This window comes from Drosophila innubila, assembly GCF_004354385.1.
Source record: "Drosophila innubila isolate TH190305 chromosome 2L unlocalized genomic scaffold, UK_Dinn_1.0 4_B_2L, whole genome shotgun sequence".
NCBI classification, from domain to species: domain Eukaryota; kingdom Metazoa; phylum Arthropoda; class Insecta; order Diptera; family Drosophilidae; genus Drosophila; species Drosophila innubila.
The window spans coordinates 20,180,612-20,206,633 of record NW_022995372.1 but is presented as its reverse complement, the minus strand read 5'-3'; the positions used below and the strand labels follow the sequence as shown (position 1 = coordinate 20,206,633).

Genomic DNA, 26,022 nt, shown 5'->3' with positions numbered 1-26,022 from the left:
TTTGTAAATTAAATATTTTATTATTATACAAACCGGCAGAATGGGATATAATGGTGTTTTTCAGAAAATAACCGAACTGATACTGTTAATAACAGTTTTGCGAAATGTAAAGTTAACATATGAAGACAATCAGGGTTGTTCATTATTCGTATAAATGATACAACTCTGCTTGTAGTGGTGGCTTACAAGCCAAAACATTTTCAAGTTTTTTCATCAAAAGTTCAGAAATTAGAGTCTCATTACGAATTTGTTGTGCGATTGCTAAATGTGTAAGGCGCGTTAAAATTTTTATCGAAATTGGGCCAAAGGAAACCGTCATATTATTTAGGTAACAGAGCTTTCCAATTGCAAATTTTTGGTCAATAGCTCGTCGGCGTTTTCGCGACGCCCGGCACCGACACATATGTACACACACAAACACACGCACGGGTTGCGTTAGTGTGCGTATGTAGTGCTCGTGCTGTGAAAAAAGTTTAATCGGCCTGCAAGAGACCGTGTGATTGAAAAGCGCAGCCGCTTTAAATTAAAATGTTATTAATTTCCAGAAACTTGTGGCGTAGTCAGCAGCAGCGACTACATAAACTCGGCAAACAATCGGTGCTTCTGAGTGGAACAAAATCAAGGCAACAGCAGCCAGAACTTAACAGCACCAGAAGCGGCAGTGACCCGGCAGCGACAGCGGCAGAAGTTTGTAGTCACGTAAGTGCGTGTTTGTTTGGTATTTTGCTTCCTGTCGCGGGCTAAGCAAAAATTTTCAATTATTTTCAATACAGATCATGAGTGGTCGCTATCGTGGCGGTGGGGGTGGTGGTCGTTATGGCGGTGGCGGAGGTGGAGGTTATGGCGGCGGTTACAATGACTTTGATAATTATCGGGGCGGCGGAGGCGGAGGCGGTTATAATGATAATTTCGGACCCGGTCCGAATCCTTTCAACAGTAAGTAATGCAATTTCATCAGCATAAACTGTATGTATAATATAATCAATTTATATTAATTTTCAACAGTGGGTCCCAACATATCGGGCAACGATCTAATGCATCTGATGAGCGCCATGGCCAACAATTTCAGCATGAACTCACAACCGCAACAGCCGATGCGTCAGAGCTGTGGAGAACTGCGTAATCATCACTGCGGTTTGTTTGTGGAACTGTCGGGTCGTTTGATTAAGAAGCGCGTAAATCGTTTTGCCGAGCTACGGGATCGTAATGGCGGGGCCTGTCAGCTGGTTGTGTTGGAGGACAAGCATCCTCGGGTCGCTCGACGCATGAACAACATGCCCGAAAACACAACACTGACAATTGTCGGTCAGGTGATGAGAAGACCACAAAATTCATGCAACCAGACAATGCCCACCGGTGAAATCGAGGTGGAAGTTCAGCACATTCTCAGCATACATTTCCCCGTCAGCGGCACAAAACGTGCCGGCGATAAGCGTACCTATAGCACCATGGTCCAGCAACAGAGCAGACTGGGCATCACCAGCACTGAATACAAGATTGCTAGTAAGTATCAGCAGCTTTTCAAGCGCATTAGAAAATTTTCAAGTTCATGTCCATTTATCATTTGCAGAAAACGAGAATATCTTGAAATACTTTGAGAATCGTGATCTCACTTGCAACGATTTACGACGTGATGATGTTGGCAAAATAGTCACCATGGTGGGTTGGATTCCATCCACCAAGACAAGCAAGTTCTTGCAGCTTAAGGATGGTTACGGTCAGACGCAGCTGATGATCGAAGATCAATCTGTAAGTATCACTTAAATAAGGTGGCATAGTTCGAATCAAGGCTTTTATTTTAACTTTTCTTACGCAAAATTTTGAATAAGTAATTTAACTTTTAATTTTACTTTATATTTTTATAATAAAAATTTTAAAATCAAAAATGTTGTTTCATGAAAATAAAATACAAATTTAAATTTAAATATGTTTGAATAGTTTTTATTCAGATAGAGAATTTTGAATTGTTTTTTATTAATTTCGTGTTGAATGTATTTTATATTTCATAATTTAGCTAATGGATACTTTCCTTTCGACGCCGGAGCAAACGGTGCTTCAAATTGTTGGCAAGGTGTTGGGCAGGCCCAAGGCAAACATTAATTTGGTAAGTCAACACAGATGTTGAGTATTTGAAGAGCTCTAAATTTAATTTGTCCTCTGTAGAAATACGACACTGGGGAGGTAGAAGTTAGTGTGACCAGTGTAAAGGTTCTAAATCCGGATGACGCATACGAGGGGCCCATCAAACTGAAGAAGAAACTTCAGAAAATGTCGATTGATGATCTCGAGGCAGATGAGGCGGCAAATGGTGCCTCCACCAAAGCTTCAAGCGGCGGTGACAACGGCGATGGCAACGCGGACAACAGTGAAGTGGTTGCAACACGCGCTGCTCCGGGTAATTCCGAGCAGCTTATCAAGGTGGCGGATACCAATAAATTTGCAGATCGTACACATACTTGTGGCGAACTGACAACCAATGAGATCAACGAGAATGTCGTCATCTGCGGTTGGTTGGAATTCCAGCGCATGAATAAATTCTTTATATTGCGCGATGCCTATGGACAGACCCAAGTGCTGATATTACCCAAGACAAAGGGTCTGGAGGAGTATGTCGATACGGGTGTGCCCATTGAATCGATTGTGCGTGTCGAGGGCACCGTCATACCACGACCAGCTGCAACAATTAACCCAAAGATGACAACTGGACACGTTGAGATCGAGGCCGACAAGGTGGAAATACTGAATGCGGCCAAAAAGAATTTGCCCTTTGAGATACGTAAACACAATAAGGCAGGCGAAAGATTAAGACTAACCCATCGTTATTTGGACCTGCGTTTCAATGATATGCAGCACAATTTACGGCTACGTTCGAGTGTAATTATGCGCATGCGCGAGTATTTAATTAATTATTTGGGCTTTGTGGAGGTGGAGACGCCCACATTGTTCCGTCGTACGCCCGGAGGCGCACAGGAGTTTGTTGTACCCACTCGCAAGGCGGGACATTTCTATTCACTTGTTCAGAGTCCACAGCAGTTTAAACAGATGCTGATGTCGGGCAGCATTGATCGATACTTTCAAGTGGCACGTTGCTATCGTGATGAAGCCACACGACCGGATCGCCAGCCAGAGTTTACACAATTGGATGTTGAGTTATCGTTCACCAGCCGTGATGACATAATGCAACTGATCGAGGAGACACTACGCTATTCGTGGCCCAAGCATTTGTCCAAGCTACAGACTCCCTTCCGTCGCATCACCTATGAGGAGGCAATGGAAAAGTACGGCACCGATAAGCCGGACACTCGCTTTGGATTCCTTTTAAACAACGTCTCCGACATAATCGAAAAGAGTGAGAACTTCAAAGGCAAATACGAGGACTTTGGTGCCTATGCGATTGTGGTGCGTGCCAGCGAAGCATTCTGGAACGGTGCAGCTCGAAAGCATTACGAGAGTCTGAGCAAGGTTTTCTCGGGCACGCTATTCGTGCGAAAGTTCAATTTAGCCAAGGATGTGCAGGAGAGACTCACCAAGCTGCTGGGCACAGATGTGGCCAATGAAGTTATTGAGAAATTTGATCTGGAAGAGAACGATTTGCTATTCCTGTGCATCGGACCCAAAGTGGAGACGGTAAGCAATCATAATATTATGAAAACCTTCATTCTACTTAACTTGTATTTGTTGTTTTGCAGCGCAATCTGCTTGGACGCATTCGTCTTGACTATCACGATTTTCTCGTGGAGAATGTCAAGGCAAAGAAATGCTACGATTTTCGTTTCCTCTGGGTGATTGATTTTCCGCTGTTTGAGCGCAACAGTGTCACCAAGCAGCTGGAGAGCGTACATCATCCGTTCACAGCACCTCTAGTCGATGATTTGGATAAGTTTGCCACCAGCTGTGAAAATTTGGAAACCATACGATCGGAAGCCTACGATCTAGTGCTCAATGGTCAGGAGGTGGGCGGTGGTTCAATGCGTATACACGATCGCGATATGCAGCAATTCATTTTGGAGCAAGTACTGAAGATTCCCCACGATCATCTGTCGCATTTATTGAGTGCCCTGGAGTCTGGTTGCCCGCCACATGGGGGCATTGCATTGGGCCTGGATCGTCTCATTGCTATATTGTGTCGTGCGCGCTCCATACGTGATGTGATTGCATTCCCCAAGTCACTGAATGGACGGGATCCGCTTTCGAATGCACCGGTTCCCATTTCAGAAGAGGAAATGAAAATGTATCACCTTGCTATTCAGGAGCCTGCAGAAGAAGAAGAGGATAGTAAAAGCACAAATAACACAGCACACGATCAGGAAGACGATGATCCAGATGCTGTACGCGCTCCACCATCACCCATGTCGGGTACTAGTGAGACAGAGAACCGTGAAATGGATGTTGATGTCAAATCAGAGCCCTTAGAAGAGCCGGAGACAGTAGCGGAGCCAGCAGTAGAGGCACCAGTGGAGCCAATGAAGTCCGATGAAAAAGTCGAGGAGACACCAACGCCAGTTGAAGATAGTTCATCAATCGACACAACAACGGAACCATCTAAAGGCATAAAATCCCCAGCAAAGGCAGCGATCCCAGCGACACCTGTGACACGTGCCAAACGTGCTGTCAAGAAGAAAGTGTAGAGCCCACTACGATGTAGCATGAGTAACCACAAAAACAACATCAACATCAGCGGCGATTAAGATACGACTTAGCATTTTAAACATAAGCTCAAAACACCAACAACATCAAACACAACATGTACGTAACGGCGATCCAGGAACCTCTCAGAAAGCCAAAAGCAATACCAACAAAAACATCGACAGTCAAGTCAAAGTCCCACTAAAAGGCAGTGCGCCTAGAGGATGGCTCCCATCGAATTGTATCTGTGTTTGTATTTGTAATTGTAATTTGCGGTGGGCACATTTTCTGTTTGTGCTCTCTGGCTTCGGAGTTTGCCCATTTTTTCCATGCCCATGCATTAATAAGTCCACTTTTAATTATATGGCAATTTATTACAATTTACAATGATATATATATTAATATACGAACTGCTATTGTATTGCGATTTATTTAAAAAATAATACAATCAATTCATTAATAGGAAATTCACATTGACTTGTTTTCTTTAGCTTTGTGATAGAATTTTTTAAGAATTCTCTATAGATTTGATTATAAAATTTCTAGCTTTATGAAATATAAATTGAGTATGGCAGTTTTCACTGGTGTCGGAATAACTAAAGCGCATTATCCGTAACTTGGAACAAAATTTCGAAGAATGCAACGGTTATAAACTTGAAAAATAAATCTCAAGTATTTTCAATGGAATCTAGAACAAGTTTTTAGGCACAAGACTTTAAAAATAACTTTAGGAAACAGGTAAATAAGTTAAGTTAGTTTCTAAATGCAGAGTTATTGATATGTATGTATGTACATGGGGTAGGGGCAAGTAGGAGTAGCATTAGTGAATTAAGAGGTTAATGTACCTTTGGCATGCTGAAGACGCTATTGTCTATATAACCATGGGTGAGATTACGTCGATAGTCCCACCAGTTCACAGGAGCATTTAACTGACGATCATCAATGTCCTCAAACTCTGACGACGAATCTTGTTCCTCCACAGAGTTAAAGCTCTCGCTCTCCTTATGATGCGGCGGACTGTAACTGGTCCAATGCTCATAGGGATTCTCCGCATGACTTGGATCGTCTGGAAGATTGTTAAAATTCCCGGACAGCTTGCCAAACTGATCAATGTGTTGCATTAGAGGATCAACGCTCTGTGGTGGGATTCTCAGTGGATACGGTGGTGTGCGAGGATGCTTCACTCCGAGCGTGGGTAGATCCGTCCACTTGCCCAGGGCATAGGGTGAGGTGTCATTTGTGTCGATGAGGAACATGCCACGTGTGCTGGGACGTGTATTGTCGCCAGCTTCCAGTAGATAATTGGTTGCTGGACACATGCCCAACAGGTAGGAGATGTAACCACTGCAGGCCCATCCCCAGAAGCCCTTGGGTGAGCGTATGGACTCCAGATAATACGCCGTGGCACGCTGGTGACTGCAGGCAAATGAATCTGCAAGGAAACAAAATTTTCTTAAATCTCTTTTCATGTTCTCCAATAAGAAATCTCTACCCACTCATCCATCCCGTGCACCCTGGCTGTGAGATGCCTCCGTTCATATAGAAATCCGCATGTCCACATCGCTCCATCTTCCCCTGAACCAAGGCATTTGTATGAATCACATCCACAAAGTCCGCATCACTCGGATCCAGTTTATCATTGACTCCGGCCGTAATGAACAGTGGCATTGCCGGATCTAGACCGGTAATTCGTGGTATTTTAAATGATTTCAAAGCACGCGCTATATAGTTGGGCACCTGGGCACCCAGCGAGAAGCCAATGATGTGTATATCCGTATTGCCTGCCTCCACCAGACGCTCCACCAACTGAGCGGCGCAGGCTCCGGCTTGACGTACGTTGTGCACGGCACTTATGTAACAAGGACCCGGGGAGAGTACGCTCCAGTCCACGTAGAAGATATTGTAATCGTCCTTAGCAAGGTATTCTTCAGTCGATTAAAGGTAAAGGTAACATCAACAATAAAGTCTAAATATATTATGTTAAACTGGTTCCTTAGTGGATCACAAAACTGGTTGAGTAATGAAATTTCACTAGAAATTATTAAAATTTAATGATATTTCTTTACTTTAAGCTTTCTTTAAGACTTATCATAATCCAGTTAAATATAAATTGGAAGGTATTTTAAAATTTAAAATTTCAGTGAGTAAACTAACCTGACCTACACATTGTAATTGACTTGTCAGGAGTTCCTAAGTGGTTTCGCTTTTAATGTAAGAAAAATATTTTAATATATCAAGCTGGAATTCAGTATGTAGGCTACCAAACAAAAAGGGCTCAGGAAAGTTCATTAACACATAAAAAAAATATAAATTGGGAGTATCAAATTGAAAGTCTATATCTAATCACTTAATATCTAATCACTGGCTTACTTAAATTTCACTCACCATCTCTCATTCTTTGAAGAGGATTCAAGAACATATCCGAGTTATAGCCATGGATAAGAATCTTGGTGGGATGTCGGGGGTTAAAATATGAATTGGTAAGATTTGATTTTTCCATTGTGTCATCAATCTGCAGACTCTGTCGATCCATTAAATTGTGACGTGTATAAATAAAGTATTTGATATCCGGATCGGGACAACTTCGACCTATGGCCCATTTACAAGGTCCTATGGTGATATCTCGATTCGTGGGAGGTTGAGGAGTTGTAATTGGAACTGGAGCAATTGTTGGTGTTGTCGTCATATCAAAAAGTGAGGCACAGCGACAACTGCTGACTGCAGAGAATTGGGAATTGGATGAGTGCCAAATGCAGGCTACAACTTGTCCAGTTACTTACCCAACACCAGTGTAATATAGGGTAGTATCAGTTTGTAATCCATTTCGGAGTGCAATTTCAATCAGTTTGTAATGTGTTTATTATTATTTTATTTTGAAGCGGCTCAAGTTGTGCATTGTCTGGAAATGTTGGAGAAACTGAAAGCCGGCACTCGAGCCGTTAACCAATTTGGCCAAATTATAATGAGTACCTCTGACTACGTGTATGTGTGTGTCTGTGTAAGCTGGTCACAGTTTATAAAGTGAGAGTTGAGACAGAAAAAGTGAAAACGCTGAGAATTTCAAGTGTATCGAAGGAGGATTAGCTAACTGACCGAAGAGACAGAAAAATGCAGAGAGTTTGAGTTTATTAACACTGTAAGTTACACACATATTCTCTCAAACACACTCACACACATGTTGTTGTTGCGTACGTGTTTGTTGTTTCAATTTATATTTCAAATTGAATAAAAGCTTTGTCACGTATCAAAATGCGAATGCTCTTTGAATGCGCTTGTCTAGGTATTTTATATAGCGCAAAAACCCTTCAGTTATGGACCTAAGGCTTAGGAATCAAAACGTACATACCAGATAATATTAGTTGATTTTTACTACCGACCCAGGTCAACAACAGACCTCCACAAAAAAACTTCTACAGATTTGGATTGGTTTTTATTTACCACGCTGCTTCTATTATAATTGTTATTATACTCATCACGATCAGACAGCAGGTTTATGGGTACTCACAGCTAATTGGAATACTCATAATTAAGTGTTGAAATTGTTGTTATTCATATTTTCATTACTTGTTTATATGTCTTTGCTGGGGGAATTATAGTTTCATTCCAAAAAAATACCCTACAAAAACGACTAGCTGAATGAGAGTATTAATATTTTTCATCAACTAAGACATATTTATAAATTAGTCCACTAGTCACTGTAAATCTATTTATTTTATCTTTAATTAATTTAAGTAACAATTTTTTTTTTAAGTATTAAGTTTACAAGATGTTACTATAGCATATATAATCTCTGAAATAATCGCAAAGATAGCAAATAGAACACGGATATAACTAGTATAGAGTTATTTAAATTTGATGAAATGACTACTTGACCTTATCATGCCCAATTTATAACTATAGGGTAGAAAAAACAAAAGGTGTAAAGCTAATTTAAACATTTTAGGGTGGAAAGATGATAATCGAGTGTTATATAAATGTCTATTTGTTGAGTACTCGAATTAAGTTTATAATATAGGTACATGTGATTTATTGATAGGTTTTTGGATTTCGGTCGAATTCAGATGAATTCTTTGTTTTAGCTAATTTCTATAGTTTTTCAATTTATTATCAACAAGCTGCGTGTGGCTGCAACGCCCACAACAGTTGTTTATAAGTGTATATAGCATGTATGTATGTGTATTAACATACAAAGTTATGTATAGGATGTATATAGCTGCTGTCTATATTTTCAGGGGCACTAATAATCTCAAACAGAATCGCCATGGAATGTCAAACAAAATGTGAATTAATGGACAGACATTGGCCCCACATTTGAGAGACATCTCTATGCCTCTCTCCCTCTCTCTCTCTCTCCCACTCACTCTTACTCTAATTTGCTCTCCCTGTCACTCTGTTATTGTGTAAGAAGGAAAGGAAGGGGCGAAATCCATTCCGCAAAATCCATTAATTTATTTATAACTTGGCTGAACAACGTTGTCAAATTCATAAACTGTTTTCAAATTGACACGCGCTGAAAGTTCATCAGAAAATATTGAAATTTCTTAAAATTATTGCTACAAAAACAAAAGATTTTATTCATATTTACAATGTTTTAAGAACATTTGATTAACTTTATTTGATCATGTACTTTGTTTATATAAGGTTTGTGTGAAATATAATAAAAAATAAGTTATGCGATGCGACTCATCTATAATATTTAATAGATGGATAAAAACAACAGAAGTTTTGTTCGATTTATAACCGTATATCCATAAAAAATTTGATAAGAAACAAAGGATAGCTCTAGCAATACAGTCTTTAGATTATGAATCACTTGTCTTTTTATTAAGAAACTTCTGAGAAGCTGTTAGATTATTAATCAACAAATTTAATGAGCGATTTGTTGAACTATAAACTTTTTGATAATATTCAGTAGAAAAGTATTTATGCCCACAGTGCGTATGCGTAATAATTTATTATAAGCATTTCCGTTTATTTTTGCTTGTATACAAAAACAATTTGCAATTATTTAAGGTCAAGGCAGCAGAGTGAAGCATCGGTTATCAATGGAACGTCACAATCTCGTCCAGCTTGAAAGCTTATCAGCTGCTAAAGCTGTCTACAACTTAGAAGACCCAGAAATTGTAAGCTTAGCGCAGTTTTCGCGGAACAAAACAAACGAACGGATGAGGAAAATACGCTGGCAATGGCAGCTGCCAATGCTGTTAATAGTCATTCAACTGGCCAGATCCGAGGAGAGTAATGATAACTCCGATTCGGGACGTTTCTTTACCCACATCTATAAACGGAATCTGAAGCAGCTGGTGGAACTGAGAAATACAAGTGTAGAACCATGTGAGGATTTCTATACTCATGCGTGTGGCAATTTTGATCAGTATATGGAAACAGCTGACGACGATGATGCACTGCCTCCGTATTTGTACAACAAACAGGATCGCATGGAATTCTTTCAAACACAACATGTCAACTTTCAAACGTTGCCGGGCAAACTCTTATCACAGCTTTACGGGGAGTGTAAGGCGCAAGAGATGAGCACGCGGTCAAGAGGAGCACACTGGGAGCGCTTGCGGCAACAGCTGCCCTTTCTGGCCGAGCATGAGGAGGTGCTCTCGTCCTGGCCCTTTTTGCGTCATCAATGGCAACGAAAGCAGCTGGACGAGCAGCTCAATTGGATTCAGTTGGCGGCACAGCTGACGACACATGGAGTGCCCACCTTGTTGCACATTTACTTTGCCCAGGAGACCATCTATGTGGCCCCAATGCCGGAGTTGCTTTGTCCCAGTCTGCAGGGATTCCAGGAGAGCATGTCGGAGATGTTGCACGGACGACATCCGCAGGTGGCACACATTGTGGCACACGAGATGCGGGTGCTGTGTCGTGGCATGCGTGGCGAATTGCCACTGGCCAACAGTTTGAGTAGGAGTCGAAGTCAGTTCACGTCAAATGCTAGCCAGGAGCAGCTGGAGCTGGATGACAATACAATTGATTATTTTCAGCATTTCTTTGCGCTGTTGAACTTCACGGAGCAGCAGCTCACAACGGCACGCAAGTTGCCGCTGGATGTGGCAAGCATAACACAAACGTGGCAGGTGCTGCGCCACACGGAACCACGCATCGTCTACAACTATGTGATGTGGCTGGCACAGCAGCAGCTGCTCTACGAGGATTGCTTTCAGCTGGCCCAGGAATTCGAGCGGTTGTTGCACGTCGAATACTGGCAGTGGCATGTCCTTGCCCCACAATTGAGCCGAGACGTTGGCCTCGCCTTGTATCAGCTGCACACCACACGCTTCCAGCAGCGCAGACGCTCCACGTTGAGTCGTCGGGATTGGTATGGTTATCTAATGCCGGCGGCTGTGGAGCGCCAGGAGTTGCAAGTGGCACGTCTGTTGCATGCGCATGCCCAGCATTATCTCAATCTCACCGAGCATGAGTTGCATCTGCAGCAGTTGCAGTTTGTTTCGGGTGATTTCTACGGTAATCTTCTCCAGCTGCGACGTGCGCAACTGCGTCATAGTTTCGAGTCGCCCTACGTGGATGAGGAGGATGAGCGTTCGCCTGCATACTTTCTGCGGCATTTTCTGCACTTTATCATCCTGTCGCTGCATCGTCCCATGTATCATTATTATGCCAGCCAGGGTTTGGAGCTGTGGCGTCAGTCTCGTCTGCTGCAGGACACAGATGGCTACTACACCGCCTTGGATTGCCTGGAGCGGCAATCGCAGCAGTTCAATGATCCCCAACAGCCCTCCATCTATCGTCCACTCAGCTCCCATATGGTGGCAAATGTTTTTCACTTTCATCGCTCGTTCCAAGCTGCTTTATGGGATTACAAATTCTGGTTGCAGGGCGAACGTTTCGTCTTTGCCGAACAGATTGTTCTAAATTTCTTCGGATTGGATGAGCATCGTGTGCTCTTCTATGCGGTGGCCCAACAGCTCTGCAATCGCCACACGGAGATTTATGCAGCGCAACTGAATCGTGGCTATATGAATCTGCCCGAGTTCCAAACGGCCTTCAACTGTGAGGCGGATGCAGCCATGAATCCACCCGCCAAGTGCATGATCAACAGATGTGAATCAAGTCCATAATGTAACCCCTTATTAATTGTAGAATAATTATATTTTAATAAATTCAAAATCAACAGATGTGATTTAACTTTATATATGTTTAATTAAAAATATCTTATAAATTATAGAAAAATTATAAAAAATATCCATCTTCGAATTTCTTGTATGAAATCCTTAATTTGCAATTATTTGTATACGGATAGTTAATTTCAACAAATGTTTTATTAAGAAAAGTTAATTTTAAAAAATGCTTGCATTCTGGAAATTATCCAATTTGATTAACCATTTGAAACAACTAATTTTTTAAATTTTGTACATCTGCTTTTTATTCAATTGTCTTTGGGACAAGGTAAAAAATTTCAATAATATTTCAACACAATTTCGTCGGCAAATGCAAATGAATTTCAACAATTTTCAATAATTGTTTAAGTCATTATGTTTGGAATATCTCGAGTACACATGGAACAAAATGCTTGAAAAGTCACGTCAGATTTAGAATGTTTTGTTTATTTCTTCACGAGGATTGATTTTGACCATTTGCGCAGTGCATTTTCAAATTGAGTTAATGACAACTGTCAGGCAACAGATTTTTGGAAGAGCTATGAACCTTAAACAGACGCCACAAGCTGTTTATGAAAGTGTGGGCGGTATCTATACTACTATATTTTATATATAGTCTAATCTGCGTATTTGTCAATATTATTTCAATTCAAAATATTCGATCAATTTTTTATCCGTTCAATTAAAAACCTAAACAAAAGCATATTTATGACACTTATTAACGTCATTTAAGCAATATTGAAGACAATTCCAATAATTCCATAAAGAAAATTGTCTATACTACATAATTTCAAGAATAATTGAGAAAGACTTTCGCCTCCAAAATTCGGAACAATTTGAAATGGTATTTCGGACTTTCTTGAAAATGGAACACACATGGAGAATATGAATAAGTCTATATATTATATTATATCATAGTATAGTATATGAATTATTTTTAATGAAAGCATTGCTATTGTTGTCGTGAAATTTCTCTGTTCAACGGCTGCTCACAAACTGTCAAACCGGCTGCGTAAATTTATTTTATTTATTTTCGATGATATTTCTTCAAGTTTTAAACATGTTCCAAGCGATTCTTTAGCTAGTGGCGTCTCATTTTAACCCATACGATTTATGGAGACAGAACCGAATAGTCCCCTATATATTCACACATATTCCTCACTTGTCAAGTTTTTCTCTTGAGTGCCGTCTTGTCGGTGAGTGTCTGCATGTGTGTTTGTGTTTGTGTCTGTGTATCTTATAGATACTTTCACATCGTTTCAAAGCATTTCTAATTTTTTTTTGCTATATTTTGCGCAACCCATTGGCCAAGTGCGTGAATTGGTTTTAGTTGGGCCAAAGGCTTGCAGCAGTAAATAGCACAAAATTTTGCCACAGTCCGCAAAAAAAAATAATTTCTAAATAAACTAAATAAAATCCAGGTAAAAAGGCAAACGACATTCGATATAATTCTGGGATTAATCCAACGCAGATGTGATATTTCGTGTGCATAATCTCAATCGAATTCAAAAGTGCCGAGCCCAATAAATTTCATCGAAAATTATTTGGAACTGTTCCAATCTATAAAGCTGGAATTATTCTGCCACTAATTCTAAATATTTTACTTTGAGTGCCAACATATAGACAGTCATTTTGATTGCTCTGATCAAGCAAAAAAAAAAAAAAAAATACAAACACAACATCAAACAATTTTATATAGTATTCGGCGAATCAAGTAGCTTGATATGTCCGAGGCTCTAGATATGAATAACATTTTCATATGGATTTTCATAATTTGCATTGGTGTGCTTTATTTAAAAAATCATGTTGTATAATTTGAAAACAAAATGATATGTGCTTCGAAAATTTATGATTGCGTTTTTATTGTTTATACCGAATGAATTTTCTCACGCGCCAGCTGAAAACATTTTATTTGATTTCTTTTTTGTTTTTATTGCTTGACCTTAAAGAGAATTCTGTCTATTTTAAAAACTATCCAATAATAAAAACCTATATAATTTATTAATTGTTTTTTTTGCATTTCTATCATTTATTTTTAGTAATTCAAAATGAGTGAGGCTAAGAACTTGTTTACCACTTTCGGCATTTTGGCTCTACTTTTGTTCCTACTTTGGATCGTCTATGCTGTGTTGTAAATGATCACATAATGGATGGGGGCATAGAGTTTTGGAGGAGGTAATATATTTTCAAATAAACATTGTTTTCAACAAATTTTGTAAGTCAAACCACACACTTTATCAAAATTAGATCTAAAATTAGCATTTTAAAAAAATCAGTAAGCTTGAGCAATTGGAAGAAATAAGCATTGGTCTTGAAAACTTTTAAAACTATTGTATTGAAGCTTTAATTCTACTTAAAAATAAGCAAGATATTTGAAAATTGGTATAAAGTTTATTCTATTATTATTAATTTAAATCGGAAACTGAAGATAAATATTTGATAAAGATGAAAAAATGAGTTTGTAACTTCTCTTTTTCGTTTAGTTCGGGGGATAAAAATGTATATTTTATTTAATTTTTGAAAGTAATAGCTTTAAAAAATTATAATGTTAATTCATAAAAATTGAATGCGGTATAAATGAACAGCACAACGCGAGGTACGTGCTGCGATGCAAGGTTCTAAATATTTTGAACATGTTGCAAATGGAAAACAAATAAATGGCACACGCGATTCGAAATGTATGGCTATTTAGCAGCCAAAAAAAATAAATGAAAATGCTATTAAGACCTCAGATATCTGGAGAACATTACAGAATGGGCGTCCCCCCACCTTAAGTCGAACAGACAGAATAAATAAATTTGAAAAACATTTTTCAATAACTGCACGAGGTCCCAGCCAATTTGCCATTGCCAAGAATGAATAATGGGCAAAATGGATAAAAAGAATCCGAAACAGGTACGAGAGATGAGAGAGAATTTTAGAAAAGCAAGCCATCTCATGGAGAAGTTTCTGTGGAAGGCTGTCAAAAGTTTTATGTGCTTCTTGCCCCTGTCCACAATTATTATCTATATATTTATATATCTATAATACATATGTTCTGGTAATATCTATATGCATATAAAGACGATGTGTGCCGCGTCGAAATATGCGCAACAACTGGACACGAATACCAACTATATTTCTCTAAATATTTAAATGTATATCTCTGGGTCTGTGTGCGTGTATATAGGTATATAGTGCTATAATTCCAACGAGCTGACTGCTGGCTGCTGGCCGATTTCGATGCTCGATAAAAATTGTAGGCCAGTTTGTGGAGAAAAATATTTTGATGCGTTTCTCAGTTATTCCGTGTCATTTGCTACGAACGGTTTGCCGATCCCTCAAATCTCTCAAGTCCAAGTGTGTGTTAAACTATAGATTCTATTAATTAGTGTGACTTACACAGATCAATAAAAATTAATTTGTATGTCTTTTTCTATATATAATCACAGCAGACATCAAAATCAACAACAGCAACAACATGAATGAAGCTAAGAGTTTGTTTACCACCTTCCTCATCCTGGCATTCTTGCTCTTCCTGCTCTATGCCTTCTACGAAGCCGCTTTCTAAATCATGTTTTGGAATACCTAGTTTAAAAGATATACTTACATGTTGAATTTCAATTTCAATTCCAACGACAATTCAATTTTAAAATCAACAATTACTTATGTCTAGGATTTGTAGAGCTTTACGCGTTTAAGCCGCTAGCATTTAATGGATTTTTATTAGTAACCTAAGTCAGGTGAGTCAATCACATTATATTATCCTATACGTATAAATATATCTACAGAATTAAAATTATTGCCACTTGCCGCATATCAGAAAGTGTTTTTCAACTATTTAAATTGATTTTCTAAGCATAACGAGCATTTTTATGACGTTAATTAATTAAATTAGCTAGCGAAAAATCTATACAAAATATTCAAAGATATAAAACCTACATATATGTTTGTCTGCCTGTCTTCCCCACGCTCTCCCCTTGACGCAACTCATTTTTTGGCAGTGCTGCCATAAGTTGCGACATTAGAGAAATCATTTTCCAAAAAGTTTCAACTTTTTAACGACGACATTTCGACATGGCCCACTAAAGATTCATCCCCCCGTACGATTCTAGAAATTTTACACATATTCGTAAATATGTATATGTTATATAGTATTTGTATATTTAAAATCGTTTTTAAAGCATTTTCGCACCGTGTGAAATTTGTCAAATGAATTTTGGGTGACTTTTTGTCAGAGCGGACAACTTTTTATATTTATTTTTTATTTTTGAGTGCATGAAAATATAATTAACTATCAGTTATAAATTATACTATAATGTACACTTCGTATGTTATAGAAATAGAAACAATATTTTGAAATTGTTTATTCTGGTTAATACTTACTTTTTTTGTTTAAAAACCACATTTCTAATCCCTGAATGAAAAACATTTTCGCTATAAGTAAATGAAAGCACTGATCCTATATATTTTTGGCTATTGTTTATGCGTTTTTCCACTTGAAATGTTAATGAAAAACAAACAAACAATTGCGTACATACCCCCTAAGTGAAATTCATTAACGTTTGCCAATATTTCAAGTAAAGCATTTCCATTGGCTTGAGCAAATGGATTATCTTCAGATAAACATATAGAATTCCTTTTGAATCGCAACGGCTGTGGGCAATAATTTCATTTATATATTAAATACTTAGCTATGCCAACAGCTGGCCAACTAGGTACTCGTGTAGCGAGAACATATTTAAATGAAAATATTTATCGGTTTCTACTTCCTGTAGATGACGTCACAGCCGCAGGCGGAATGCAGCTGCTCGGTTCGTGGGCCTCAACGGTAAGTTTCATAAGTTTCCGATTCACAATCTCACAGTTAACTAAATAAAATATATATTTATTGCAGTGTTACGCTTGATTTGGCGAATGTTGCGGTCCATTTGGGAGCCCCGGCGAAGGGGACTCGATAAATGATGTGATTGAAACGGTGTTGCAGCCACATCCTCTTGCCACTGCCTGGGGGCTTTTGGCGTCATCTGTTCTAATCATAAATATTAATTTGCAATATTTGTTTCGCAATGGAATCTATTCAATTTTGAATTTACAATTTATAGACCATAATGTACAGTATGATAAGTGTGTACAGCAACAACAAGATGCGCACATAGAGAAATTGTTTAATTCATTGTTTAACACACTTTGCACACATAATATCTAAGATCTTTATTTATTAATTGCATTTTTTGTAAATAACAACAAGACCAACAGCAACAACAAAAGCAACAAATGCATAACAATAACAACACACTGCAGGAATAAAAAACAAAAACAAAAAAACAACACGCAAACCGAACTGTTTTTATTTGAAGTGAAGTAGGGCAAATTGGAATTTAGAGGCGGCGAATTCGTTTATCGATGATTAAAACATTAGCAACACAAAATAAGCTTTGCTCAGATCAAATATATTTAAATAGAGTGTGTCTGCTAAGTACCTACAATTTAATAAAATATCGGTTTAATATTTAATTATTGATTTTAAGCAAAATCAAACGTGAGCCTTGCTCTCTTCGTCAACTCTTCTCACGCACTCGCGGTCTCTTTGCTTTGCTCTTACATTTTAAAACACGCTCTGGTTGAAAGCGTTGTTGTTGTTGTTTGTATCTTTACTCATTATTGTTATTGTGGGTGCTTTAAACAATGCTTCCGCTCGCCCTGATTGTAGATTTTATATATTTTTGTGATATTTTCTTTCACATTTCAATTCACATTTGACGTTTAGTCGAATTTTAGTCACGATCCACAGCGTTCTATTGTGAACAGACAACCTTCAAGAGCTACATATAAGATCCGCAGCCGATGCTAACGTTGTCATAAGGGTACTATAGTTAATGTGATTTTTAACTAAACTCTATCAATAACCATGTGCACGTACTTTATGAAAACAACTTGCAAATCTGCAAGTAATTTTACTGTCATGGATTTCAAAGTTGCATTGTAATGTCAACTTGCATAATTGTGGGCAGTTCGTGCACTGACCACATTGGAGAGACCCTCACTTTGAAGTCCATTCGCATGTATGCACTTGCATGCAACTCGAATTTAAATTTTGTTACCAAAAAAAAAAAAAAACGAAAGCCTTAAATATGCAACCTCGTTGTTTTTATACCCTTACTGAGGGTACTATAACTATGTGACGAAATGAGTATAATAGCGGACTTCCATTCGAAAGGGGAAAGACTGTAATCTCGTGAAGAGTATACATTCAAAATGTGACACAATTATTTTACATTTTGGATATGCAAATAGTTAGTTCCAATAAATTACTTTTTTTTCAAATGTAGTACTATGCCACATGTATTACCTTAATTGCAGATAATCCTGATCAGGATAATCCATTTTCTATGTAACCAATACATAGAGCAGTACAGCTCTCAATATTTGAAGAACGGTCAAAAATTTAATTTTTCGCAATTTAAGGATATCAAATCTTTCTTGTTGTTTTTGGATTTTTGGGGTCTGGCAGCTCTTCCGTCTGTCGACCAACGGTTTCTCGCGTGGTTCAACCGGTTTCATGGCTGTATTTATACCACAAACAGACTCCTTCGCCTTATCCACAAACAGATAAATGCATCAGTTACACAATCTGTTTTGCAGCCTTTTTTTTTTGCAAATTGATTTTGTCAGCCGGTTTCTTTGTACAAAAATTATTGTTTACAATTTGTTATTATTAAAACTAAGCGCCAATATTTACAATACTCTTAAGATGCAAATGCAATGAAATCACTGTGACTATGTCACCTTCTTCTGGCTTAAGCCCTCGAGTCGCAATCGTCTCGTCAATTGGTGACCAATGATCATGCGCAGATGCTGTGGTGCCATTTTCATGAAGAAGTACTGAAAACGCCACAGAAATTGGTATGAGAAAGTGGTTATGCAAGCATTACATATTGTTAACTGTATTGATTATAGATTCAATTAATTTTTTTAAACTCACCTGAAGTCCGTGAGTCCAGAAACCAGTCGTCGTGTTGGTTTTGCCCAGTGTAAAGACCGCCGAGCGGGCAAAACTTTGTGCATTGGGAATTAGGAAGCCACCACGCATTACTGAATCCGAATACTCATTCATTTTGGTTATGACAAACATGGGCATTACCAGCTGTACCGTTACATTGTACTCGGCCAGTTCCCGTTCCAGAGCCTGAGTGAAATATGTGACATACTTCTTTGTAGCTGAATATACCGCCATATTTGGCATAGGTTGCAGCTCCGATCCGGAGCCGATGTTAACAATCGCACCCTTTCTTGCCAATTTCATTTGGGGCGCAATTTTTCGGGACAACATTGTGACAGCGCCAATGTTGATGGTTAGAATATCCCAGATGATATCTTCTGGCACCGCATCCAATGACTCCGGATAGTCGTACATTCTGCCCACATTGTTGACTGCAAGTAAGAGCAAATTTTCACTCAAACTGAGGCCAAAGATGCTTATCAGCTAAAAATACCTTGAATAACAAGGTTACCTCTAACGGACCACACGCACAAAAGCCACAAAAATATAGTAAATGTAAATTGCTGAAGCGCGTCAAAGCGTTTATGAGTTTGGCAAATAAAACTCCAAAAAGTCGACACAAAAATTATTTATATGTACTTGAATATTGTCGAAAATACCCCACTGTCCGTCGAAATGGCCCTACTGAATATAGTCATTTAATTGCACGCTATTACGAGTACCTCTTTTCAGCTTTTTCAATGACATTGACAAGATTCAACAACAAACATCAAGCAACCTGCATAATTGTTATTGTCAGTGATACATAGAGGCTACTGTTTGTTGACAATGAGTTGGCTATTATCAAAGATACAGTAAATAGCTAATGTGGGAGGGCTCTGAGGTTTTTTCAGGTGTCTGTCAACCACTAAGTAGCTGTATTAAATATAATAGCTACATACGGAATTGAAATTGAGTCTGTGCTTTTCTACACACGATTAAAAAAACTTTATTTCTATGAATCAATTTTTCGATGTGTTTCATTTTTTTCAGAAAAATTATACGAAATGTCACAAAAGATTTGACTTGTTAAGTTTCTAGGTCAAAAGACGTACTTTAAACTTTCAAATCTTTGTCAAAACTGAGCCATTTTTAAACGGAATGTCATTTTGGTATTGGTTTTAACTCTGCATAAGAATGTTATTAAGTGGAAAAAAAAAACTGTGTTTCCTCCTAGGTCTCGGTTCCGATTTTAATACTAAGGATATTTTGAATATCGAAAATTTTAAATCTCTAGTTTTCACTTTTAATCCAACTCCTTATAAGTATAAAGCAACTTTTTAAATTTTAATCTGAGACGTTTAATTTTTTTGAAAAAAATCATGATGAATTGGAAAAAATTTTTGACTTGTAAAGTTGCTAGATCAAAAGAAGGATCAACTTGAAACACTAATAATTTTGTCAAAACTGGACCGATTTCTAAGCGGAATGAAGTTTAGATCATGGTTTGCATTTTAAATTCATTCTACACTCCAATTTTTGTTAAAAAATATTGTTTTCTCTTTATTTGTATCTTAAAATAATCAGCGAAATTTATGAGTTTTCTAAAAATAGGGCTCGTTTATCAAACAACGATAAATAATCTTAACACTTCATTAACAACGAGTATCAAACTTGTGGTTACTATTATATACCATTCACTACCCTTTTTTATACCTACCCAAAATGCCAATTTCAATGCCTGCCAATTCCTTCTCGACTTGTTCGTAAGCTTCACGTCCTTTGGCAAAGTCGACAGCTATCCATTTAGTCTTTACCTTGTACTCGCTCTCTGTAAAAGTCGTGTGACAAGTCAGTCATAGGTTCCTCTTATAAAACTGATGACTTACCAATCTCATTGGTGACGGCTATAAGCTTCTCCTTGGTGCGTGATACGAGCACAAGATTGAGACCTTGACGTGCTAATTCTCTGGCATATTCCTTGCCAATGCCATCGGTGGCACCAGTTATAACTGAAAAAAAGACAAAGGATTGATATAATGTGGTCGGAATAATTATATTAAACGAATCTTCTTTACATTAAAAGTTGACTATAAAACTACTTTTTACTTGACTCAAACTAAACAGACTTTAAATTGTTTTTCTACTTAATTTTTTTTCTGGGAACTTATATATTTATGCATCTGTACACTAACTTAACTTAACACACTTTTACACTTTTACAAATTTTTTGTTTATTTCAGTTAGTTTACTACGAGTTAGCCCTTTTTGAGCTAGCCACTTGGCAGTTGCTACTGTCGAGCCCAAAACAAATACAAATATGAAATTACCAATAAAAGCTGCATATAAAAGAAACTTGATTTTTCTTTTACTATTTTGCTTTTTGTTTATGTTGCCACTGTCGTTGTTATTGCTGCTGCTGTTGCTGTTGCAATGAGTCAATGCAACAGTTTCGACTGCGGCTGCGCAACTGGCCAACAGGCGCCAATTGCTGGTAACGTTAATACAAACATACATACATACACGTATCTACATAAGATGTTGTTGGCCACATTTGTTGCCAAATATTTGTGCAGCGGAAACATTGGCTGCTGACAACTGCTAATTACGTGATATTTGCACAGATTTTCAAAGATTGTAGCAATATTTGGGCCAAATTCAATTCAATAATCAATTGAAGTAAGAAATGAAATGTCATTGCAGACAAGGTCAAAACTAGTTGAAAATAATTGAGAAAAAAAAACTATAAGAATCTTACACTGATACCTTTACTGCTATTATTATTATAATTTTTATTATTATAATTATTCTAGTATTATTTTATTCCCATTCATAAAGTGAGCCAAAAGTTTAAGCAGAAAAGCCGGTTTAGTTTCGCTTTCATTCGTCGAGTTGAATGACTTTGTTTGCATTATAAATAAATTATAAACAAATGCGGAACAGCTGACCGATAAAGATATGTGTTTGCTCTATTTACTATGTAATCTACAAATAGCTAAGTTTGTATATGGTTCAGTTTAGATAAGGAACTATTGGTCATTCTTAATTGACTTAAACAAGAAAATATTGCTAACACTTTAATCAAAGCTGATTTGATCTATATATTTCAACATATATATTAGAATTATGAAATTATGTATATCTATTATGTATATTTTATGACTTCCGGCGACTCATTTTGAGTTAGCTCTAAATTCTTTATACACATTCTGTATTCATAATTGTTCTACATAATAAACAAACATATTATTTTAGTCAAAACATGATCAAATCACGATATTTCTATATAACACTGTGTATAAAATTGCATGATTTATTAAATTATTTAATTTGCTATATTTCTATTGCTTCAGGAAAGCATGAAAGACGATACAACTAATAACTTTTACAGTTGATCACGATGTTTCTTAATAATATGTATGAAAATTGGGGGGTGTTTCAATACTAAGTATGATCAAATTATTTCTAGCACATGATTGCACAAGTAAATTATTAATTTCATTTATGCAATTATTTGAACATCATTAGAAGATATTTTTACTATTTATGTTTTTTACAGCATATAAACAGTAATTTGTAACCACCTTTTAATAATTATTCAATATTTAGTTTTGTTTCTTTTTACAAACAATGTATTTTAAATAATAAAACCTTTTGCTATAAATTACAAAGCAACAAAATGAACTCGAGTAGATAGTATTTACTAAATACAATAAATAAATAAATTTCAGGCCGATAACGAAACGGCAATATATATTTTTTGATGTACGAATTATTTTAACAATTTGTTTATGTTATACTTAGTAATGAAAAGAAAGTTTAACTTACCTGCCCACTTGCCAAATTTATCCAATAACGTCTGTGGCAATTGGGGCTGGAAATATGGTTCCAGCAAGGCTTTGATAATATAGATCACAGACTTAAAGTTGTCGTAAAGAAAGGCGGCAATGGCCAAAGAGCCCACCAAGTAAATGACCAATGAAACAAGTTGCCAAATGAACGCCATCCGTAACAATTTATAAAGGCTCAGTTCCAGCACCGGCTGCATTATGAAGAGAGTCTTTTTTATATAGTTGCGAGTACGAGTATTCCACTAAAATTGATAAGCTACAGCTGTTTGCTGATTGCTTTTAATGTTTATGTATTGGAACTGAAACTTATCAGCATGGTAAATATATTCAAAGTACTTATATAGAACGAAATGTGGCACTTGAATAACAATTAATTTCGATTGTAGCTACTTGTTGTATATAGTATACAATACAATTCCAATTTACGCTTCACTTCTTTAGCTTTAGGCACAAGCGGTGGCTTCGAGCTTCAATCACGGACTAAAATCCGAAACTGAAATTGAAGTCGAGTTGCACAGACCCCAAAAGCAACAACAGGCCGATGGCTTCCGGCAACAACAATAACAACAACAAAAGCAAGTTGTTCAGTATTTTTTGTTGTTGTCAGGTTTTACAAGCTGCAATTGTGTCTTCTAAAGCCATGAACATGAACAACATTGCAGATACAACTACACTTGTAGATACAAATACAAAGACTTGTACATCTTTATGTTGACTCGTTTAATATTTTTTTTATTTATGTACATATTTTTTGTGCTTCATTACTTTACAAACATCAACCTTATGTTGTGTTGCTCCGCTTGAATTGTTGTAAATGCTTTTGGTGTGAAGATTACCAAAAAAAATTACCAAATCCGCCGCTTGTCACTCTAAATTAGACATTTAATCGCAAGTTGAGCCACTGTCCAGGTAAAATGTGTTGACAAACTTTCCGTTGTCTGACAATGACTGACAAGTGCATAATTACATGAAGAGAGAGACAAGCCCTTTAACTAATTGAAAACAATTAAGCGAATGATGATAAAATTGTTCCTTAACACGAGAACTTGAAAAAAAATTATAGCAAATTGACAGTTATTTCAAAGTGTTTTGAGATGATAAACATTTCGCAGTGATAATAACGACAGTCGGAATTAAGTCATATATATTTAATAAATGCTAACCATAATTTAATAATTTATGGGAAAATAAAAAAAAACGGGAGCTTATGTTTTTAGTCCTAGTCCAAAAATGTATTGTGGAACAGTGTCCACTTTATTGCTATTTTACTGTATTTATATTTGCCATGTGCTTTTTCAGAATTGTTAATGATATAAGGGCTACTCTTTTTTTGAGGTGGGATTTATAAGAAGATATGCCCTTGACTGTAAGCGAGTCGAGCTCTCGAAAGTAGCTGCAACTTATTTTCAATCACTTTCAATCACAATATACACATTTGACAGGCAGAGCTAAGTAAACAAATATTTTCTAACATTTTGATTGCACTTTGGCTATTGAGAATGTAAATATGCATTGTAATATCAACTGTAAAAATATTTTTGAGCCAGTCATTCGATTAAATGAGGAAATAGTTCTGAATCTGAAGAGCCTTGGAATAAGGTATACTATAAAAAGTTGAATTCCATTAAAGTTGATCAAAACTCAATGCAGAACCCAATTAAAAATTAAAGATAAAAGAAATTGACAAATTTTTCACATTCACATTTTCTTAAATCAAATACTTTTCAAATTAAAACAAAAATATACATTTACATATTCTAGCAATTACTATATTTTACACATTGAAGACATACCTGTAGTAAACGTGTCAGTCAACGCTTAAAGACTGCCAAGAATTCCCACATAATTCATGACCACTCGCATATTCGGGGAATAATATTGATTTTGCAAAGAAAAAGGTGGAAAAGCCTTTCAAAGCTTAAAGTACTTTAGTCGAGACACCTTCAGTCGAGACAGATATTCACCGTAGCGTAGACAACAACCAATAGTTTTGCTGCAAGCTAAAAGTATGCTATGATTTTATTTAGATTTCTTATCAATCATTAGTTTGAAAAACAATTGACTCGCAAATAGACGCAATCTCCAGGGAATAAGTGTAAAAGCCGCATTCTGGATATGATGCCATAAGTAACCAGGAGTCTCATCCACGCCATCCCTTAGCTGGGCAACTGCACTGCGGGCAAAAACCTCGGCTGATGGTATAAACAGTCCTCCACTCATAATGCGCTTGGAGTAATTGTTAATTTTGGTCACCACAAAACACGGGGACAAAAGCTGCACGTGAATGCCAAATGGAGCTGCCTCACACTTTAAAGCGAGGGTGAGGCTGCGATTGTAGGCCTTGGAGGCAGCATAGAGACTTGCATATGGGACAGGTTGAAGTTCGGTGCCGGAACCTACATTGACAATGGCTCCCTTAATCTTGGCCTGACGCAGGCGGTTGAAAAAGTAACGAGAAAGTTGCGAAACGGCCATAACATTTGTATCGATCAAATGTTGAGTCTGCTCCTTGGTGTATTTGTAAAGGATACCAGGCAAACCAATGCCCACATTGTTAACTGAAGAAAAGATCGAAGGCAAATTAGCTATATACATATTCTGAGTAAGTGCGGCACCTTCTTACCAAGTATAGCTATGGGTAAGTCGGCCAATTCTCGCTCAATGTGCTCATAGACCTCTACACCCTGAGTAAAATCCGCCACGACAATCTTTGTCTTGACTTTGGACTCCGAGGCTGTCAGAAATTAAAATTTTAAATTTTGACATTTACAAATCTAGTATATAAATTCACTTACCGATTTCCTTAGCAACCTCCTCAAGTTTCTCCTTGTTTCTAGCTATTAAAACCACATTGATACCCTGTCTGGCCAACTCCTTGGCATATTCCTTGCCAATGCCATCGCTGCTGCCCGTAACTGCAGCCCAGGAGCCAAAACGTTCTTTTAAACTCAATCGATGATTTGGATCATTAACCAGACGCGCCTTGAGCAATCTATAAGGTGTTCTCAAGTGTTCGTATAGAAAGCAAACGATCGCGTACAATCCGATAATGTTAACAAATGTTGATAACATTTTTTATTTAAGTATGTATTTACTTAGTACATACAAATTTCAATTGATAAGAACTTAGCTCTGTCTCGTTCGACGCACGGTAATTGACTGTTCCGAGCACTGTGAACTCAGCTGAATAGAGGCTCTTTTTTTCCTTTTTTGCATGGAATATAAATAGTCGAATTACAAAGTCAAAAAACAATTCCGAGGTGTTCGACTCGTCGTTTCAATTTTTTAATTGAAAATACGTTTAAGCTGTGCAATTTTTGGAGCTACGACTATTTCTACGATTATTTCTGTTTTTATATTATTGGTTTGCATAGTACCGTATTTAATGTTTTGTTTTTGATTGTTCGATTGCCCACCTGCTTTGTTTTCTAATAGTCGAATTATAATTTGATTG

The 26,022-nt window shown here is 37.3% G+C and overlaps 5 protein-coding genes and 1 long non-coding RNA gene across 11 annotated transcripts; 3 read left to right on the top strand and 3 right to left on the bottom strand.

The window, feature by feature from the left end:
• The first annotated feature begins 163 nt into the window (after positions 1–163).
• Positions 164–4,802, top strand: LOC117780271 (aspartate--tRNA ligase, mitochondrial). 2 transcript variants are annotated; one of them, XM_034616727.1, is made up of 8 exons: positions 164–328; positions 546–699; positions 774–936; positions 1,006–1,503; positions 1,571–1,749; positions 2,015–2,104; positions 2,164–3,627; positions 3,690–4,802. In XM_034616727.1, the coding sequence occupies exons 3-8, from the start codon at positions 777–779 to the stop codon at positions 4,626–4,628; spliced, it is 3,330 nt and encodes a 1,109-aa protein (XP_034472618.1). In that variant the 5' UTR covers positions 164–328; positions 546–699; positions 774–776; the 3' UTR covers positions 4,629–4,802. The 2 variants fall into 2 exon arrangements, with proteins under 2 accessions (XP_034472618.1, XP_034472617.1); XM_034616726.1 differs by lacking the exon at positions 164–328 and having other exon boundaries at positions 455–699.
• Positions 4,803–5,031: 229 nt separating this feature from the next.
• LOC117780272 (phospholipase A1 member A) lies at positions 5,032–8,108 on the bottom strand. Its single transcript, XM_034616728.1, has 5 exons — positions 7,973–8,108; positions 7,407–7,543; positions 7,012–7,344; positions 6,123–6,551; positions 5,032–6,058 (listed from the first exon to the last, which is right to left on the bottom strand). Exons 2-5 carry the CDS (start codon positions 7,447–7,449, stop codon positions 5,463–5,465), a joined length of 1,401 nt encoding a protein of 466 aa, XP_034472619.1. The 5' UTR covers positions 7,450–7,543; positions 7,973–8,108; the 3' UTR covers positions 5,032–5,462.
• A 1,566-nt stretch (positions 8,109–9,674) lies between these two features.
• On the top strand, positions 9,675–11,784 carry LOC117780610. Its single transcript, XM_034617208.1, has one exon. It carries the CDS (start codon positions 9,792–9,794, stop codon positions 11,715–11,717), a length of 1,926 nt encoding a protein of 641 aa, XP_034473099.1. The 5' UTR covers positions 9,675–9,791; the 3' UTR covers positions 11,718–11,784.
• A 1,262-nt stretch (positions 11,785–13,046) lies between these two features.
• LOC117779970 lies at positions 13,047–17,062 on the top strand. Of its 4 annotated transcripts, none has more exons than XR_004617042.1 (5): positions 13,047–13,177; positions 13,796–13,931; positions 15,191–15,478; positions 16,514–16,566; positions 16,633–17,062. It is a non-coding gene; the product is annotated as an uncharacterized LOC117779970 (long non-coding RNA). The 4 variants fall into 4 exon arrangements; XR_004617040.1 differs by having other exon boundaries at positions 15,188–15,478; XR_004617041.1 differs by lacking the exons at positions 13,047–13,177; positions 13,796–13,931 and adding an exon at positions 14,968–15,095 and having other exon boundaries at positions 15,188–15,478.
• Positions 17,063–18,366: 1,304 nt separating this feature from the next.
• Positions 18,367–24,379, bottom strand: LOC117779968 (inactive hydroxysteroid dehydrogenase-like protein 1). 2 transcript variants are annotated; one of them, XM_034616327.1, is made up of 6 exons: positions 24,362–24,379; positions 22,546–22,759; positions 20,607–20,729; positions 20,438–20,548; positions 18,721–19,169; positions 18,367–18,620 (listed from the first exon to the last, which is right to left on the bottom strand). In XM_034616327.1, exons 2-6 carry the CDS (start codon positions 22,721–22,723, stop codon positions 18,516–18,518), a joined length of 966 nt encoding a protein of 321 aa, XP_034472218.1. In that variant the 5' UTR covers positions 22,724–22,759; positions 24,362–24,379; the 3' UTR covers positions 18,367–18,515. The 2 variants fall into 2 exon arrangements, with proteins under 2 accessions (XP_034472218.1, XP_034472217.1); XM_034616326.1 differs by lacking the exon at positions 24,362–24,379 and having other exon boundaries at positions 22,546–23,040.
• Positions 24,380–24,539: 160 nt separating this feature from the next.
• Positions 24,540–25,734, bottom strand: LOC117779969 (hydroxysteroid dehydrogenase-like protein 1). Its single transcript, XM_034616328.1, has 3 exons — positions 25,364–25,734; positions 25,192–25,302; positions 24,540–25,126 (listed from the first exon to the last, which is right to left on the bottom strand). The coding sequence occupies exons 1-3, from the start codon at positions 25,638–25,640 to the stop codon at positions 24,588–24,590; spliced, it is 927 nt and encodes a 308-aa protein (XP_034472219.1). The 5' UTR covers positions 25,641–25,734; the 3' UTR covers positions 24,540–24,587.
• Positions 25,735–26,022: the final 288 nt, after the last annotated feature.

Coding starts and splice junctions, on each gene's coding strand:
- LOC117780271 (XM_034616726.1), top strand. CDS start 529: ATGTTATTAATTTCCAGAAACTTGTGGCGTAGTCAGCAGCAGCGACTA. Junction 937..1,005: donor CGGTCCGAATCCTTTCAACA/GTAAGTAATGCA, acceptor AATTTTCAACAG/TGGGTCCCAACATATCGGGC. Junction 3,628..3,689: donor TCGGACCCAAAGTGGAGACG/GTAAGCAATCAT, acceptor GTTGTTTTGCAG/CGCAATCTGCTTGGACGCAT.
- LOC117780272 (XM_034616728.1), bottom strand. CDS start 7,449: ATGGATTACAAACTGATACTACCCTATATTACACTGGTGTTGG. Junction 6,552..7,011: donor TCTTCAAAGAATGAGAGATG/GTGAGTGAAATT, acceptor AATCGACTGAAG/AATACCTTGCTAAGGACGAT. Junction 6,059..6,122: donor AGGGTGCACGGGATGGATGA/GTGGGTAGAGAT, acceptor GTTTCCTTGCAG/ATTCATTTGCCTGCAGTCAC.
- LOC117780610 (XM_034617208.1), top strand. CDS start 9,792: ATGAGGAAAATACGCTGGCAATGGCAGCTGCCAATGCTGTTAATAGTC.
- LOC117779968 (XM_034616326.1), bottom strand. CDS start 22,765: ATGCAGCCGGTGCTGGAACTGAGCCTTTATAAATTGTTACGGATGGCG. Junction 20,730..22,545: donor TAAATTTGGCAAGTGGGCAG/GTAAGTTAAACT, acceptor TCTTTTTTTCAG/TTATAACTGGTGCCACCGAT. Junction 18,621..18,720: donor TCTGGACTCACGGACTTCAG/GTGAGTTTAAAA, acceptor TGGCGTTTTCAG/TACTTCTTCATGAAAATGGC.
- LOC117779969 (XM_034616328.1), bottom strand. CDS start 25,640: ATGTTATCAACATTTGTTAACATTATCGGATTGTACGCGATCGTTTGC. Junction 25,303..25,363: donor GGAGGTTGCTAAGGAAATCG/GTAAGTGAATTT, acceptor AATTTCTGACAG/CCTCGGAGTCCAAAGTCAAG. Junction 25,127..25,191: donor CTTACCCATAGCTATACTTG/GTAAGAAGGTGC, acceptor TCTTTTCTTCAG/TTAACAATGTGGGCATTGGT.